Source organism: Parasteatoda tepidariorum, chromosome 3 (genome assembly GCF_043381705.1).
Source record: "Parasteatoda tepidariorum isolate YZ-2023 chromosome 3, CAS_Ptep_4.0, whole genome shotgun sequence".
Lineage (NCBI taxonomy): Eukaryota > Metazoa > Arthropoda > Arachnida > Araneae > Theridiidae > Parasteatoda > Parasteatoda tepidariorum.
In genome coordinates, this window is record NC_092206.1 from 91,498,709 (window position 1) to 91,511,494 (window position 12,786).

The 12,786-nt window shown below is 28.9% G+C and overlaps 2 protein-coding genes across 5 annotated transcripts in view; one reads left to right on the forward strand and one right to left on the reverse strand.

The window, feature by feature from the left end:
• Positions 1-138: 138 nt before the first annotated feature.
• Positions 139-5,416, reverse strand: LOC107451490 (uncharacterized). The gene is made up of 3 exons (XM_016067609.4): positions 3,947-5,416; positions 1,642-1,774; positions 139-473 (listed from the first exon to the last, which is right to left on the reverse strand). The coding sequence occupies exons 1-3, from the start codon at positions 5,414-5,416 to the stop codon at positions 283-285; spliced, it is 1,794 nt and encodes a 597-aa protein (XP_015923095.2). The 3' UTR covers positions 139-282.
• A 215-nt stretch (positions 5,417-5,631) lies between these two features.
• Positions 5,632-12,786, forward strand: part of LOC107451491 (protein SEC13 homolog) — a 21,009-nt gene continuing 13,854 nt past the window's right edge. For 2 of the 4 annotated variants that reach the window (XM_071179000.1, XM_071178998.1), the window contains exons 1-4: positions 5,632-5,899; positions 6,009-6,052; positions 6,880-6,995; positions 11,248-11,399. In XM_071179000.1, coding sequence (XP_071035101.1) covers positions 5,890-5,899; positions 6,009-6,052; positions 6,880-6,995; positions 11,248-11,399 — 322 coding nt within the window. In that variant the 5' untranslated portion in view covers positions 5,632-5,889. The remainder of the gene's footprint in view (positions 5,900-6,008; positions 6,053-6,879; positions 6,996-11,247; positions 11,400-12,786) is intronic. The other 2 variants (XM_071178999.1, XM_071178997.1) reach the window with 1 other exon arrangement.

Sequence of the window (12,786 nt, forward strand, 5' to 3'; positions counted from 1 at the left end):
AAAATTAATCAATTTTATATTAAAATTCTTTTTAAATGACTGATTTCTTTAAAAAAAAATCATGACTTAAATCACTGATTATTTAAATAAAAAAAAAATGGGTTGATTTAAATTAAGTACATAAATAAAATACACATATAGATTTAATAATTAATTCTTTTATTAAACATATTTCTTTAGTACATGAACAGAAAGATGAACAGTTTTGAACACATTAACAAATTATATTTGCAAAAATATTGGAAGGCACAAGGCCTTATATTTTTGAAGACATCACTTTAGTCATAGATCTAAAGAATCAGATTGTGTTAACAATGAGTCTAAAACGGTTTTTGGCGTAAGTTTACGGACACAGCAGACATATTTCACAAGCGTAATCTTGTCCTGGATGGTTCTAGGTGGTGGCTTTTCAAGGATTTCTTGAACCTCAACTGCCAAATTTCTAATGTACTCTTCTTCATTTACTACTTGGCCTAAAAATAAGTAATTAAGTGTTAACTGTTCAATATTAAACTATTTTAGTGGAAAACCAATTCTTACTGTGTAAAATTTTTTTTAAAATAATCAATGAAGTAGTAATTTATTCATGCTACACTAGAACTACAGAATGGACCATCTGTGGCAATCAGAGAAATATTCCTGAGGATAATCTGACATGTCATCGCAATTTCCATCCTCTGCAGAGGTGGTGGTTTCCCGGGTTTGGTAGCTTGACCATCTGCAGGTGAAGTTGAGCATTTTATGATAGAATAGTTTAATGAGGTAGAATATTATATATACATGTTATAGTTAACGGCAAAATAGTTTAATGATATCGCTCAACCACAAGCTGCTCATTCACAGCCATTGATGCTCGACTTTAGTGTTCTACTGGGAATGGTGTCTTTATGATCAGTTCACTATGGGACTAAATAGTTGATGAATCTTCATAAATTAATAACTACAAAATCATAAGCACAAGTAACAGACACATACTAACACAATAACAAAATTATTTTCCCCTTCATTATTCAAGGCGCTGTGGTTGAGTGGTAACGCTTTAAACTGTCATACCACAGCTCCTCGGTTCGATTCTCGGACCGGGCAAGGTTGACTTAGCCTTTCATCCCTTTAGTGAGTCAATAAAATGAGTGTCAAGCAGGCTTGGAAACTAAACATTGGGGGTTCCGCGTTGGGCCGACCACCTAACCAGAGCATCTGCTCTTGCATTCCAGAGTTCCAAGGTAAAAAAACTGAGATGGGCACAGTAAGCCTTGGCTCTCTATGGGCTGACTGAGTTTCATTTTTATTTATTTTCCTTTCCAGTGATTTTACAATGGAATTATTATGAATAATTCATAATAAACGTTGAATTTTTATGAATAACTCATGATAATTCCATATCTATTAAGAGCAAGAATCAGAGAAACTGTCACACCTAACATTATGGGGTGATTCATGCCATCTCAGATTTTCTTCAAAAAATTACCAGGTGTTATATACCTGGTCAAAAGGGGTGCAATTTCACAAAAAAATAACTTTTTAATTGCCACTTTTTATATTTAGTTATTGCACTGTTATTGTATTGTATTTTACAGTACTGTATTGTTATTTAACCGAATAAAACTTCTACTTAGGAATATAATCTTAAGAAGTTCTTACTTGAAATAAAGTTAGGTGAATCAGGGAGATTATCTTGTGTTGTGTTGTTAACTTCAGCAGAGCAAGGCTTCGATGAGACTTGAGCATCGGCAGAGCTACTAACAGTACAAGTCTGAGAAAGGCTTTCTTCATCCTATCAAATAAAAATTTTCACCATAAGAAATGTCTAATTATTGTTACAAATAAATCAGGGTGGCAAATTTCTTCCAAAGTGGTAAAAAACAGTCAAAAGAAATACGTTTCTCTTTTAATGGAAGTATTAAATAATAATGAGTATTATTATGTATTCCAATTGCCCTACTGAACCACGAGTTTTGCAATGTTAATTTTTAAAAAATTATATCAAGGCAAGTCGAATTTGCCGTTTTTTAAACACTTACCATTTTAAAAATTGAAAACTTTTTGATTTTATTTGTTTTCTTCTTTATTAACTATAACACAGCACTTTTAACAAAGCACTTATTTTATATTTTTGCTTATTAAAAAATGATACATTAAATACATGGCCGGATTAACCTATAGGCACACTAGGCACGTGCCTAGNCTAGGGCCCACGAAAAGTATAATCCGACTCTGTGCCTAGGGCCTACGAAAGGTATAATCCGGCTCTGATTAAATAGCTTAAAAATTAATACAGTCATTTAACCTGTTTTGACATTTGATATTTCTTTCTGAAAAGAATTTCTTCCACTTTTTTGGGGCGGGGGGAGGGGGTTGGAAGAAACTTTTTTCAGGGCAGTTTTTTCCCCTTTGGAATAAAATAGCCACCCCAGACATAAGAAGAGAATGACAATAATTCTGAATATCAAATTTATTACTTTTCATGATAACGGTGCTGCTTTACTATCTACTATCAAAATCAGTCCCAATTAAAAACTTTAATTTCGAATATAACGCTTTGTTTTGTTTTTCAATACAGAGGATCTTTATAAACATAAATATTAATAAATGAATAACGAGGAAAAGAATTTACTAGAGAAATAAAAAGAATTTCAACAATATCCCAGATGATTTTTTTTAATTATATATTTTCATCGTGTAGACTATATTTGGATTCAAATGGGAGCTATGTATTATTTAAGGATTTGCTTTTAGTAAAAAAGGACCTAGAAATTTGATAGCTCTGGTTAACTCTCATAAGTAGTTTTCACAGTTAAGCAGAATCATTGGAATAAGAGTATCAATTTTAGGTATTAATGGTGCCTTTCGTTTGCCCAACGTAAGACATTTCAACTATTTTTTAATTTAATTATTAAAAAAAGAGTTAATAGATAAAAAATATTAGATTTTTTCTATACCTAGCTAATAAAAAGGTTTTAATTAACATGTTTATTTTATTATGTATAATGAAGTATCATTAATTTACTATAATTTTTGATCAAATCAACGAATTTTTAGAATAAAATGGAAAAGCCTATAGACAAAAGTTATAGTTTAGGGCTGTACTAAATTAAAAGATGAAGAAGAAAAAATCAAGATAAGAAGGAATAATCCATTTTGCTGGTTATACAGTCGCCTGTGAAAAATAGTAGATTCAACTGTTTTTTGTTTCTATTTTTTATTTCAATAAATAAAATTGTTGAACTTACTTGAGCTGGCTAAAGTACCATAAAAAGGTGTAATTTTTTCAGCTACATTATAGTAAAAATGTATTAGGTAAATCCTGAAATTTGCAATTTCACTCGATTGACAAAATAAATTCATTAGTTTTAACTCTCTATTGTTTAGAAGAAGAAAAATAATAATAGTTCAGATTGATCCCCTTGGCAGAGTAGAATTGCGGCGTCACAGAACGTTACATAGCTTTCGCAGAAAGATTTTAGTCCTATTAGCATGATTTTTGTCATCGATCTTTATACTACGATTTTTAATCTATGTACAAATTTTAATTTATTATCGTTAAATTTATTTATGAATTTTAAATATTGTAATGATCTCCAAAATTAGAAAGGGGAAATAATTAGGGCATTTTTCCACCTACAAAATGTGAGAAAATGCCTTTAATATTAGAATTAAAAAATATTACCTTTACAATTAAAATGTTTTATATGTTTTTATTCTACACTTTCTTCTATAAACACAACGTTTCTGTTACTTTAAATTAGTAATTGTTATAATTAAAAGAAACTTAAAGAAAAATATATCATTAATGTTAGGGAAGTTTGCCGCAGAAAGCCCGAAAAAATTTTGCGACAGGGATATTGATTGCAAATAATAATAATAGTAAAAAAATCTATAACTTTTATGGGTTGACATTTTTGTTAGAATAAAAAATTATATAACGATTTTAAACTTTTTATTTTACCTCAGACTGTGGTTTGTGAAGTGCTTTATTCAACAGCATATTATCAAAATTATCTAACCCATCTTCTGGCTGAGAACTTGAAACAACTGCTGATGCATTGTGTGCCATTTCAGCTTCATTCGACACTCCTTTCTGACTTTCAAAACAGGAATCTGTAATTTTTATAGGTGAAGCAGAAGATAATAACTGATTTCCAGGCAAGGAAATACCTATGTTCATATCAATGTTGATTTCGGTATCTCTTTCTGAATTTTCCCCACATTCTTCCTCCATCAGCACATTGTCAGTTTTTTCCTGAAAGGGATTCCTTACGGGTAATTCTAAACGCTGGTTAATATTATTTTTGTTGACTTTTTTAGTATCAGCTCGCATTATGGGTGAGATATCAATTAGCTTTTTAGGGGAAGAAAAAATTCTTTCTTTTTGCGTTTTCATGGAATTTCGTGGAGAAGTGGGCTGAAGAGCTGAAACATCGGGAATATTTCTGGCTGGTGACTGAAGAATTGACGTGTTCTCCACGGTGTCAACCAATAAGTCCGACTGTTTTGACGAAGACTGAAGATTTAAAGATCTTGTAGCATTCATCAATTCAACTGGCTTTGATGGTGAACAAAGGTTTAAAGGACTAATATTAATTAAATCTGCAGGTTTTGATGGTGAACGAAGGTTTAAAGGACTAAAATTTATTAAGTCAGCTTGCTTTGATGGCGAACAAAGGTTTAAAGGACTAACATTTATTAAGTCTGATGGCTTTGATGGTGAAGAAAGATTCAAAGTATTTTTAATATTGCCCCTTAATAAGTCTTTTGGATTTGATGGATAAACAAGAGATTGGGAGGGATTGAATTCTTCAGAATTTTCTAGCAAACCTTCCTTTGTTTTGATTTTTTCGTTAGCTGGATTATTTACATTGCCGTAGTAAACGTGGGATGTTATTTTGTAACTGGTAGAATTATCTTGACTACCTTCAACAAAACTCTCTGATGAGTTGCAAATGGGTGCCACTGCACTGTTACTCGAAGGGAGTGTTAAATTCGAGGGTGTAGTCTCATTACTAACATTAGGTTGTTTTATCGGACTAACTTCAACATTCATCGTTGGAATGTTTTTCTTAGGCGACTTGCATGTTGACTGACGTTGAGCGAATAGTCCACTATCTTCGTCACTGATATCACTAGTTTGTGCTTCTGATATCGTGAATACATATTCGTTCACGTTTAATAAATAGTTTCGCTTGACACAATCATAAATATAACTGGAGCTAACAAGTTTTTTACCCAAATCAGCATTTAAGACTTTTGTACCAGGACTTATTAGGTGCACAGAGTTTTCATTTTGTGTACAAATACCTCCGCCATGTTCTATTAAAGCTTTTAAATGAGATTTTTCATTTGTATTACGGACATTAAATTCCAAAGATAATCCATCATCTCCGGTAAACAAAACGACGCTATGCGTAAAATCTGACATGATTAATGATTAATTCAGTTTTGAAAAGAATTGAATTCGGAAGAACAACTCTTTCTATTTTTGTTCCATTCAACAGCTTTAAATATAACTGGTCCCCTATTAAAATTTGTTGTAAATAGATGCCATAGTTAAAACAATTTTTTTAATTATATTGACTGTTTTGTTAACTGTAAACTGTAAGAAATATATATTTTGAAATGTTGCGTTCGTAATCTAAGCTATATAAACGCATTACAGTTTTTCAGAGTAATTTAGTGTTATATTTGCAATAATACTGTTGTTAAACTGAAAATACTAGATGATGGCTTCGCTCCACGTTTGTTCTCACTGACCGGAATAGAATGGAAAAGTTGTCATCATCAACAATAAAGTTGATACACGTCGTTTTTTTCTCAGGTTAATTGTTTCCGAAATTAGTATTTTACCGAAGACTGTGGTTTAATTTTGTGGAACTTTAATTATCTTCCTAGACCATGACCACTGGTAAACATGGATTTTGTTTGGTTTTATTTTTTCTGAAAGATTTTCTTATTTTTGAATTTTAATGAAACTTTTTATATCATTATGAGTCTTCATTTTATTTTTTTCTTAGGAAATATCATCCAAGATGTTGACACCGGTCACTCAGATATGATTGTAAGTAAATGTTAAATGCTTGACTCGTAATATTAGTCTTTGTCTTAGAAAATTTATTTTGTTCCTATTAATTTATATCTCTATTTCTTCTGCATATTGTATTGCATTTTCCTATAAGCAATTTTTCTAGCTTCTTTTAAATGTATTATTTCTTCTCAATAAATATGTTTTTGTGTGCTCACTTAGGATTGGCTAAATTAAGGTAGGATATATGTAGGTAGTCATTGTCAGACTTACTATTGTAAGAATAGTAAAGTTTATTATTGTAAAAATTGTATGGTACTTGCTATTTTTAATATAGTATATGTGCTATACCATTATAAAAACAGTCTAGTATTGTAGAAATAGTTTTCCCTCTATAAAAATAGTAAATTAAAGTGAGTAATCATTACTGATCCTTTAATTTCATAACTAAAAAAAAAAAAAAACAGCAGTTATTAAATTATAAACTTTTAAAATATGATTTAATGCTCTCGTTATGAATGTAATATCTCCCTTGACTAAAATTTATTATAAACTGAGTTTAGAACTTATTTCTTGACATTATTTCATTAATTAAGCTTAATAGTATCTTCATTTAAATGTTCTGCATTTTTTATAGATTCACTTATTCAATAAAATTTATTTAATTTGTGTTGTGCAAATGCTATGTCTGAATTTTATTACATATAGCAGTGAGAATTCAAAAATTATTAAGGGTTACGACTCACTTTTCTTGACTTTTAAATAATTTCCAGCATGATTAAATTAAATTTGATTTTGGTAGTATTTTCCTATCTGCAGTATGTTTTAAAATTTTTTTTTAATTATTTAATTCCTTTTTTAAGCATGATGCCCAAATGGATTATTATGGCATCAGATTGGCTACCTGTTCTTCTGATAAAACTGTTAAAATATTTGATGTTCGTAGTGGCTCACAAAAGATAGTTGCTACTCTAAAAGGGTAAATATGACTGCTTATTTATCATGTTTAAATTTGACTCTTCAATTTATATTGACATATTCAGTTAATATAAAGTTTAATTTAAATTTATAAATTTTTTGAAGTTAGTTTAAAGTTAAAATATTCTAATTTATATTCATATTTTCAATTAGCCAAATAACCATTTCCCATGACATATTTATTGTGTTTTGGAAAAGCTAATTTAAGTGCTTTTGTGTGAAATAATCTTCAGGCTTCAATTTATAAGTTTTAAGCCTAAAGATCTCATTACCAAGCAGCATTCTGGCATTTGCATGGTGTGCTTTCACTATTGTACAGTGCGCCAAAAAGAAAAGAAAACGAACCACCTTAAATAACTTTTAGTTTAATGCTCAGATCTTCATCTTTTAGGAACCAATCTTAATGGTTAGATGGGGTGATTTCAAATAAGTTAATTAGTAAGTGAAGACGATATTTTAAGATACGGAATCAGACATGAAAACGTACTTTCTCTGAATAAACATACCTTTTTTCCCTGATGTATTTGGATTTCTGACCCCCAAAATATAGGGGGTAGCCGCAATCTAAGAAATATGGTCCCAATAGTTCGGGCAGGAGAGTGGTCCAAAGTTTTGACGCCTTAATGTTAATATTACTTTTTGAGTATTGCACTATATTTTGATAACTTTTTAACTGAATTGACAATTTTTTGTCCTTAATTATGAAATTCGTTTGTCCAACGATAATTCCATGTAAAAAATGACCTTCATAAAGTATTTTTATTTATTATTTTTTCTAATAATGGTTGAAAAAATTTTGAGTTGTAAGGCAAAAATTTTTTTGCATCATTTTAAAGATATAATTTTACATGGGAGAATACAAAATCTAAGTAAAATGGATTGAATGGTTCTTGACAAATTGAATTCCAAAAGAGTCAGATATTTAAAATTTGATTTCTCATTAAAAATTTGACCAATTTTGCTCAAATTTTTTATTTTGCCACAAAAAATTATATTCTTTAATAAATCCTTAAATTGTACACCGTACAGTTCATATTATGAATATTTAATGAATAATAATGAATATTTAATGAAGGTTATTTTTTGCACAGTATTATCTTAAAATTAACGAATTTTATAATTGTGTGCAAAAATTTTTCAATTGATCCAGAGATATAGCAAATTATGCAAAAATTAAAAGTTAGGGGTCAAAACTTTGGACTGCTCTCCTGACCAAACTATGTTGACCCTATTTCCCAGATTGCAGTTACTCCCTATATTTTAGGGGTCAGAAATCCAAATCCGTTGAAAAAAAGTTATCTTTATTCAGTAAAAAGTATGTTTTTTGTATCTGGTTTTGTAACTTAAAAAACTATCTGTACATATTAATTAGCAAATTTGATGTTACCACCTTGAGCCATTAAGATTGAGTCCTGGAACGTGAAGATCCGATCATTAGATCAAAAGTTATTTGGGGTGGTCCTTTTTTTTGATCACTGTACCTCAAAATTTGAATTCTTTTACTGTGTATTGTTTTCATGCTTGGGCTACCTCCTTCTTCAACAACCACTCTTTTGATTAACTGTTTTCTTTTTTTGTCCTGTCAATGTAATGTTAAAAAGTTCTCTAAGAAAGACCAACAAAACTGCTGCAAATAACCAATTATCAGAAAACCATCTGTCAGAAAATGTTCTTGCTTTTCCCATGCGTAAAAAAAAAAAAAAAAAAAAAAAAAAAAAAAAAAAAAAAAAAAAAAAAAAAAAAANAAAAAAAAAAAAAAAAACATAAAAAAAAAAAACATTTTGAACGAGACTGAGATTATCACTGGTTCACTTTTTCACCTATTGACCATGACCTATGTATGTGCATGTAGAGGGTGATTTGTTAAAAATAAATAAGTAAAATAAGTGCTTGTAAAATGCATATTTCTTCATTTTTTAAAGCCCTTTAAAATTTGAAAAATAAGTACGTAGAGCAACCTTATGTGTTAATCAACAATAAACATCAAAAAGAGTGTTAAGTGCTAATTTAAATACATTTTTTGGTTAATTATTTTGTAAAATGTTGACAAATCTAAAAGAGACCATCTTTTTTAAAGACGAAAATTTCGTTTAACTAAATTTAACTTAGTACTAAAAAATTAAAAAAAAAAGCTGTTTTCATAGTATGTATTTTATGTATGTCATGCAGAATTTCAAAATTTTTATACAATTTATCTTGTAAAATACAAATTTTAGAGAAAATTAAAATTTTAAATATTTTGCCTTAGCCTCTTTTAGTTACTTAAGTCAAAATATTTTTTTTAAAATGTGTTTAGTTCTATCTTAAATCAGCATGTTTTCTTTTGGTTTTTATAGCAGTAATTTCTGCATGGTTTTTAATACCTTGAAATATCAGCACTATACTATTCAAATTTCGAATTGTGCTATTGGCAGGGTTGGCAAGTTTTTGACAATAAAAGATTTTATTCAGTTTTAACTGCCATCTTATAAACCCCTTTTTGACATTGGTCAGGGACCCAAAATTTTGGTTTCAGGATAATTTTTAGTTAATATAAATATGAATTATGATGAATTACGTTTTTGAATTATTTTGACATTAACTCTCATTTTGTCTCGACAGTTCTCAAAAATTTAAATTTCGGTGTAAAAAATATTAAATAATTATAAATAAAATTGCAATTAATAAAATTATGTATAGAATTGCAATTTATCCAATCTGTTAAGTTGTTTAGTTACTGAAAATGAAAATGCAATGACAATATTAAAAAAAAAAAAAACTATTATCTATCATCTTATTCATTATATGTAAAATCAACTTTCATTCACTCCAATCAATTTTAACTCTTCATCAAAGAATGTGATTGCAAAAGAATAGTTTTGAAGCCCCTCCATACTACCTATTCATTTTTCAGTTTAGTAAGACCAAAATTTTGAACTACTCTTTTAATTGAGGCTGAGCTGCATGGACTAGAATATAGACATACTAAAACCATTAGACATATCAAAATAATACATTATTACGAAATTTAATCTAATTATTATGCTAAATAATTGAAATATTGATAGTAACTTAGTTAAAGCTTTAAATTGATTAATTGAAAAAATTATTAACTCTTTTAAATAAAGATTTCTATTTCTTGTAAATTATATTTTGTTGTTCATTTACATCGCTCTAGAGCTGCACAGCTATTGGCGACGGTCTGGGAAACATCCCTGAGGATGATCTGAAGACATGCCATCACAGTTTTGATCCTCTGCAGAGGGGAGGGCACCCCTGCTTCGGTAGCCCGACGACCTGCACACGAAGTTGAGCACTTTACGGTAGAACAGTTTAAAGAGGACCAATACCGCACACCCTCGATCCCTACGCAGGCTGATCCAAGTGGTAACCCACCCGCACACTGACCGTAGCCAGTGATGCTTGGCTTCGGTGATCTGCTGGGAACCGTGTCTTAACAATCAGTCCCCTCCGGGACCTTGTAAATTATAATTAGTTTACTTATCAGGAATATATTAGTTATGATGTATTGAAAATATTCAATTATAGATAAGCAAGGGGTTCAAAGGATTCTCAAAGCCTAATACTTCCTCAGAACATAGTTTTTTTTTACTGAAATTTCCCCAAAAATGTTAGCATATTTTTCTTTCCTAGTACAATAACTTTTTCCAAATATTTTTGGAAAGTAAAGCTTATATATTGTAAAAAAATTTTTGATAATAAAAGCAAAGAAAAAAAAAATTATTTGATTTTACATGATTCTTGAATAGACCAGCATATGTGTAAAAATAATAGAAATAACAATGTATTGAAATAGTAATAATTTTTTATATTAAATTTAAGGTTCCATTCATAAACTTAAGGAATTCAAACTAATAAGTACACAAACTGGCATAAAATATTTTTTTTAACAATAAATAATCTCGCATGAAATTTTTTTGATCAAAAATTTTTATAAGAATGCCTGAATTTCTCCCAAAACCTTGTTTGTGATTTGATTTGAGACAACCTTATTTTTACTTCTCTTTTTTCATGAAAAATTCCTTTTTTGAATCAACAAAATGTAAAGGTCCTTACTTACGAATCAAGAAGAACTGTTTTAACATAGGGGAGGCATTTCTTGATCATTTTATAGATTATTTGTAGGAATCATTTATCTGTGATTGTCATGCTATCAAATTCTGCAGATAATTAAAATAAGACTCAACAATAAAAGTTGTATGGTAAAATTATTAATCTAAATAAATATGTATGTATATGTTTTTTTTTTCTAGCCATGATGCACCTGTGTGGCAAGTTGCTTGGGCTCACCCAATGTTTGGTGTTATGCTGGCATCTTGTTCCTACGATAGAAAGGTCATTATCTGGAAAGAAACAGATGGCACTTGGGAAAATATATATGAATACAACAAGCATGATTCTTCAGGTTGATCTTCTCCATACTTTCTTAAGTTTTCAATCTGTTGTATATAACTTCATAGATTGTAACTTCAATAGATGTACCCTTGTTCACGCATCTGGAGAATTGCACTTTTTTGACCCGATTTACATCATGAGATATAATTACCAATTCTAAAATTGTAATAATTTGCAAAAGTAGAAGATCTATGTACCACAACTCTTCAAACCGTAATTTTTTGGTAATTAAGGAAGCTAGAGCAATTAATTTTTTACATTATCTTTTTAATTTATTAATAGATTACAAACTTAAAAGTGAAGCAAACAGAAGTTAATATGTTTTTTTCCGATTAGTTTTAATGCTTTAGAAAATTACATTTCCCCTTGTAAATAATAAATATTTACATCATATTTTCTTTTTTTAAAGAAATTCTAATGTTTAAATATTATTTATATATTCTAAGTAAATAAAAAATGTCTAAAAATTATTTCCACTGTATATTGGAATAGAGGACCATTCACAAATTTTACCAGAATAATCGAACTATATAATCATTTCTAACCAGTTTGTTATTTCTGAATTTATAGGACTTATGAATGATACTATAAAGAAGAAAAAAACTTAAGTTAAATAAATTTTTCTAGCATGAACTAGTTGTCATATTTTTAGAAAATGAAATCAGATCCCCTGTGCTAAAGAATAAGATCCGAAATTACTGGAATTCTACCAGTAATTTGATGTCTTAGTACAGTTTATTTAAACTGATTTTAATTCATTTAACAATGTCTTATTCTCAGAAATTTTAAAATTCTAAACAGCGAAATACTTAAATTAAAAATACATTAATTTCTGTTTAAAATATAGTTAAATTAAAATATTGTTATTCAAATTGCAATTTTATAAACAGAATATTAAATCTTCTGATTCTCGTAGAATGAAATGATTCCAATTGAGAGTTCAAAAAGTAATGGTATTTAAAAACAATTTACAAGAGCATCAATAACCTGAAGTGAAACTACTGAATATGTTTATAAAAATATTTTTAATTTAACTTACATTTTATGTAATATAATAATTCTTTTATAGTTAATTATTCTAGTTTAATTTATAAATCTTGTTTTTAAAGTTTTAGACAACTGTGTTAAGTTCAGCTCTTTTCTAAAAGTATAGTGGCATGTTCAAAATAAGTTCAAGTGGTCTGATTGCTTTCCTGTACTGTAAATTAAAATATTAAAAAATTGAACTTTAGAAAAAAGAAATCCCAATCACAAATAAAGAACAGGTGCTCTTTGTTATCTACTAAAAATGCTGCTCATTAAGGAAATTTTTGTTCTAATTTGTCTAAAATGCTTGGCAATCAATAGGCTATATTTTTATAATTGTTTTATTTTTTTTTTTTAAATACTAGAGGGCT